Consider the following 6,000-nt stretch of genomic DNA (forward strand, 5'->3'; position numbering starts at 1 on the left):
TCTTGATTTTTCATTTCAAAATTTGCTGAGAACTGTTGGCAGCCACAGCCTTATGCCTTTCAGTATTTTCTTTATCCAATACTCCTAGTAATAATGTGCCACAAAACCACCGATCTTTGGAGAAAATTTTCTTCCATGAACTTATGTATTCATTTTTCTGATTGTGTTCTTGTCTTATTGACAAGAGGGGCCGAGATCTTAATGAGACACATAGACAGTCTGAGTTTGTCTTTAGTAATTGCAGGAAAGACACGGGAACCTAAAGTAGATACATGGAGCTGGTGTGAGAGCTCGTGAGACAGAAGGACCTCACCCGAGAGAGCAAAAGTTATCTTCTGGTTGCTTCTGTTGTCCTCGTGAACCAGAAGCCAGGGCTTCAGCAATGAGTGAGGACAGGAGGAGGTGTCATAGGTGTGAGGAGAGATAAGAGGATGTGCTGCAGCTGCTCAGAGAACAGAGAACACCTGGCCCCTGGAACAGAGTGTTACTGACTGCCAGGCAGCATTCAAGGCCACCAATTAAGGCGCCTATTCGTGAATTTAACATGAGGCACCATGGTGTGCGGGGCTGTGTGTTGCCTTCCAGCTACATTCAAGTTCATGAGCACAGGCGTCAGAGTAGGCCGAGGATTGCAGTTTAGCCAAAGTTGAGATCTTGGTTTGGCCAAGAGAGTACAACAACTCAAGGGAAGAATCAAAGGAGTGATGATAATGATTGAACCAGGCATCTAGTAAGTTGGTAGGGAGTAAAATGAGGACGCCTTAGGTGTGGAGACAGAAAAAAAAGCTGGGAGAACCAATTGCAGTACCAGAGGATAGATGAAGTTGCGCCCTCATGGAAGTAAGCTGGAAAGGTAGAGGTGGGTGTCAGAAGGCGGGATGATTGAAACTGAAATGTTGGAGGGGCTACAGGTATTGGCAGTGGTCCATATTTGAGACTTTGAGTGAGTGGCTGAGAAGGTCATTGGAAGAGAAGAGCTCAAGGAACTGAAAAGTCAGAGTATTAGAAGAATCGTGTGTGGATGTTGAAATCATTAAGATTTAAGAATAGCTTCAAACATGATGGCAATGAGCCATTTCTCCTTCAAGAAGTAAGGGAACATGACCCCAGGGGTCAGAAGGTGGCTGCATAGTGGGTGGTATAGTCTGTTGGCATGACATTCAAGGGTGTTTTTAAGGATGAGAGAGAAAAAAATGCCCTGAGAAACACAAGGAGGACTTAAGAAGGACTTATCCAATCTATGAGAAGTGTGGGAAATGAACAAACACTCATATACGTGTGTGAGGGTAATGAGGGAGCTTGTGTCTTCAGGGGAGATCCAGGTATTGAATAGAGCAAGTGAAAGATGCATTTAGAGAAGAGTGTGAGAATATGGGTTTTAATGATGAGGGACCATGTGGTGTAGAGGGCACACGGGAAGGGTTTCAAGAACTAGGGAGGACGAGACATGGGAACAGAATAAGGGATATGCAGATCTCTGTATGGAACAGAGCACATGAGATGAAAGGTGACCAGTCGTCTGGAGCATTTCATGGCGGCCCACGATCATACAAGGATAAAGAACATGACGAGATGAGTAGTGATGGTCCCAAGGTAGGGGCAAGGCCATGAGTGAGGGGGTCAGGAAGGGGACAGGGAACCTTCTTTTAGATCCTCAAATAGTTTATAATAAACGTGCTGGAAGTGATCTCAGAGAACTTCTCCTCCTACTTTGTTTTTAGATTTTAAGAAATTGAGTTGAAACATGTTCCTGGTTTTTGCAGCTATTTAGTGCAGCAAATATTTCCCTCATTCCAGGAGGACCCTTTCCTCCTTTTTTCCTTCTCTCCACATTCCTTTCTTTTCCCCTGCAACATTTGCTCCTAGTTCCCCTCACTTTCCAAACCTTGGAAATTCAGGAAAAATGTATGTTTTCACCTGGATAGTTGTGTTAATATTTACATTCAATTTTTAGCATTCTGACAGCTAAAATGAGAATTATTGTGCCCTGCTTAGTAGACATTTATGAAACTGTAGATAGAGAGGGGTAATAAAGTACATGGAAATAATGGAAAAAAAATCCTTTTAGCCTTTATTTCAACATGAATTGGCACCAAAGTTTTAGTTAATATGTATTAGGTTGGTGCAAAAGTAATTGCTGTTTTTTCAACCTTTTAATCCGCAATTACTATTGCACCAACCTAATAACATGTTCCTTTCCCTGGTAGAAGGCATTCCTCTCCTTCTCTGCTCTCAACGTACTTGGAACTTACTGCGCTTGGCACTTACCTCCTGTTGCAGTTGAATGCAAGGGCGCTGCTGAGGTGCCTTTCTCACCCACCTCCCTGTGAGGGCCTTGCCTTGGTACCCAGGAGCCCCACACATCCCAGTAGGCGAACCATCAGTGTTCGCTAACATTTTGCTCCCTCTGACATGGCCGTGAAATGTTCAAATCATAGAAGCAGGTTTCTGAAGAATCCAAATTTTAATAGTAATGGAGAACAAGCTCTAGGTGAGAGTCAATGTGAGTCTGTGGCTTCTGGCACAGCTGGGAAGAGAAGGGCCCCTTGGGCAGCTTTCTTAGACACTCGAGGAACACAGTTCTAGAGACCATCAGGGCTTCACCCCAAAGTCCTCCATCAGATAAGGGCAAATAGAAAAGTGTCTTTTCTGCATATTCCTGAAAGGCCTCTTGTGATTTAGGAGGCACGGCCCCAGTTCCAGATTATTTCTTTTAAAGGTAATTTAAAAAAATAATTCCAACTTCAAAATACTTTTAAAAAACTACCTATTAGACCTTTCCTTCAAAAGGTTGAAGCCACTCCCCTGAGGGTGGCCCAGATTTATGTCATTTATGTCTTCTCTTGTATTGGCCTTGTATTGGCCCCGAGCCTCTGATGGGCGCCACTGCATACCGTTGGACTCAGTTTCCCTCTTGTGTTACTCTTGTCTGGACCCCAGTTTGGGACTCAGACTTGGAATTGTCAAGGGTACCCCCTCTGCAGGAGACCTCTCACAGCCCTCCGGGGAGAGATGGGGTGCTTGCCCATCACTCACCATTAGTACCTCCAGCAAGGAAAAGCCAAGTCGCCTCAATTTTAACTTGATTTCTAGCCTGGGCAAGAGATCAGTCTTCCATACTTCCTCTTCATCGGCTGTGGTGGTAACAAACTAGGTGACTTCAGGATGAGAGGAAAGGACCTCATCCAGGGGGCCAAGGGTCCCCTTTGAACACAGCAAAATAGAGTTTGACTAGTTCTGAAAGAAGCACTTTTATTTCCTGGAAGAGTTGACAGGTCTCTGCTACCTGTAATGGTTAATGTCAATGTTGTTCTGACTGTTTTCCCTTCCCGCAGGCAATGTGAAGTATTCATCTAGCCCAGCAACGTTTCCTGACTTACACCATTGCCCTTTCCAGCAAATGCCAGTCCAAGCTCCATTTAATCAGAAGCTCCATGGCTCCTTGAAACATGCTATTGAGTGCTGACTGTGTGTTCTACGGAAGGAGTAAAACACTGACTATCCAAAGAGAAAAGGATATTTTGTTTTTATAATAATCATATGTTATTGTTTTCTTCTGCCCTTTCTATGCAACTGTAAATTGATGAACAGAATGGTATTTGGAAATGATAATACATTTGTCACTGATTTGTATACTGTATACAGCATTGGGAAAGTGGGTGGGGGCTTTCTAATATGATACCTTCTTTTTAATAACCGTGACAGAAATTGTATAAGAATTAGAAGACAATGTTACATTTTTACATTCCTTCATATTAGCCTTGTACAATAACTTCCTTTATTTCTTCAGCTCTTTCACCATTATGTTTTGGTTATTTATAATTCATCAGCCACATGACCAAATAGATTTCCTATATTTGTTTTCATGATTTGGCCAAATTAATAAGTTCATATATTTCAGTCAGTTATATGTGTATGTATTAGGCTACAGCTCTGTGTATACTGTTTAACTTTATTTGACATCATACACTTGCTTCTTTAGTGACCACTTGGATAGCTATAATCAAAATCCTGTGGGCCTAACTGGCATTTCTACTGGGAGATTTTTCCCTGCATTTTATTTCCCTGCTCTTTACAAATGCTCTTGATTTCTTTATTTATTTCATGTCCCAATTTATATGACAGAAGAGACTTATAGTAATCTCAAAGATCATTTTACCAAAGGTTGCCCATTTAAGCATACTTTCATTTTGGCATAGAAACAACCCCTTGGTACAACCTTTCCTAGTTCCCAGGTCTTCATTTTCATCATTAATTACACAGCAGAACTTTACCTAATTGTAATACCAGAACACATTGTTGCCTTCAGTTGCCTTTGAAGAGAATTTTATTGTTGTTTATATATATTTAAGCCCTTTATAATTCTTGAAACTTCCAGTTATTTTCTTTCTGAAAGCAGACACAAATTTAATGCATGTCTCATTTTACCTTTTAGCTAAATTAACAGATGTTTTCTTAGCCTTCCTGTGGTCCATACATTTGGGAAGGATGTTTATCAAAAGCCTCTGTCACTGCTTCTTCAGAAGAATGAAACTCATGCTTAGATGGTCATACCCTGCCTATACTTTGAGTGCTTTCAATTAGGCATTTGGTTCAGCTTCTGATTTAGCATTTAATTGATTCATTTTAAACATGTTATATAATTACCAGACGTAGAGAAACCAAAAAAAGTTAAAATAATATGTTTTGATTCAAGCGTATGTGCTTTTAAAACATCAGGACATTTTAACTTTGGGTTCTCTTTAGCTGGGATCTGGCCAGAAGGAGGCTTAAAGTTAGAAATTCCTATTCTTTTAGAATAGGTTGGGTGGGTTGGGGGGGCAAGGGTGTCTATTTGCAGCATAGATATTTTGAGAAGAAGAAAATTGTTTTATATGAGAGGAAAGCCATGACCACCTTTCTACCTCAAATCCATCTTCATCCATCGTGTTGGAAATAGCTTTATGCCGCTACAGTCTGTAAAATCTAGAGCTTTTATCAGGCCACATCATACCCAAGAAAATTACGTATTTAAAGAAAAAAAATTCTCTGAACTCTGAACTACAAGTTGTAGATTTGGTGTCTTCTTTGTTCTTACTTTGAAAAGTTATGTATTTCTTTTCCTGCCTGAAATTGTGTGCAACACGTCCTCTATCTGCTATTAAGGAAAAGCTACATGAAACACTACATTGTAACCTTCTATGTGATAATAAATTAAAAGAAATATATTGCAGTAACAACAAGGGGAAATAAGTATGTAGTTCTTTTGAAATATGTGGTAAAGAACTAACCATAGACTATCATCTAATCTGATTACATGTTGTATTTTTCATCCTGAATAAAATTAATTTTAACACAAGATGACTTTGATATTCTTCAGCTGTGTTCACTGATAGAATCTGAGCTTTGAATGTACATCTATGAAAATAAATATAAAGAGAACGTATATCCTGATAAATCTACATATTTTTCTGCATTTTCTCTCATACACACTAATAGATTCTCTCATTTGCTGTAATTCTCTCTCTCTCTCTCCCCTGCCCCACACTCTGTTCCTCTCTTCTCTTTTATATATATAATTCTCAATTTCCTTTACAGATGGAAGACTTTCTTCGTAGGGAAAAAATAATGTTGGATATTGAAAACATGTACTTGAAGCCTATTGCTCTTTTGTTGTAATAACAGGTGCTACTGATATGTAGTTGATTATCCTTTCAAATCTTTTAGCCTTATGCTCTTAAATAACGTGCTGTTTATATGCGCACTGGATTTTAACCACTCCAGTAGTTAAGTTTAATCCATCTCTGAGGCCATCCCATGGGAAGTAGTGTTGAGAATCATGTTACTTGATTATTAACGTAAGAGCTATCTATGAAATAGAAAAATCCCAAAACATATAATTTGTTAAAATAAAGAACATACATTTAAAAATCCTGTTCGACCCCAAAGCAATATGCATATCAAGCATTCCTAAGGAAACAATAGTAGGTTTCTAGCAACCTCCTGCTGAGTAGGTAATTG

The 6,000-nt window shown here is 39.7% G+C and overlaps 1 protein-coding gene across 11 annotated transcripts in view; it reads left to right on the forward strand.

Annotated features, from left to right (window-relative positions):
* The window catches only part of UTRN (utrophin), a 460,160-nt gene extending 454,822 nt beyond the window's left edge, over positions 1-5,338 (forward strand). For all 11 annotated transcript variants that reach the window (XM_033093589.1, XM_033093581.1, XM_033093608.1 and 8 more), the window contains one exon: positions 3,336-5,338. In XM_033093589.1, coding sequence (XP_032949480.1) covers positions 3,336-3,344 — 9 coding nt within the window. In that variant the 3' untranslated portion in view covers positions 3,345-5,338. The remainder of the gene's footprint in view (positions 1-3,335) is intronic.
* The last annotated feature ends 662 nt before the right edge of the window (positions 5,339-6,000 follow it).

Source organism: Rhinolophus ferrumequinum, chromosome 3 (genome assembly GCF_004115265.2).
Source record: "Rhinolophus ferrumequinum isolate MPI-CBG mRhiFer1 chromosome 3, mRhiFer1_v1.p, whole genome shotgun sequence".
Taxonomy (NCBI): Eukaryota; Metazoa; Chordata; class Mammalia; order Chiroptera; family Rhinolophidae; genus Rhinolophus; species Rhinolophus ferrumequinum.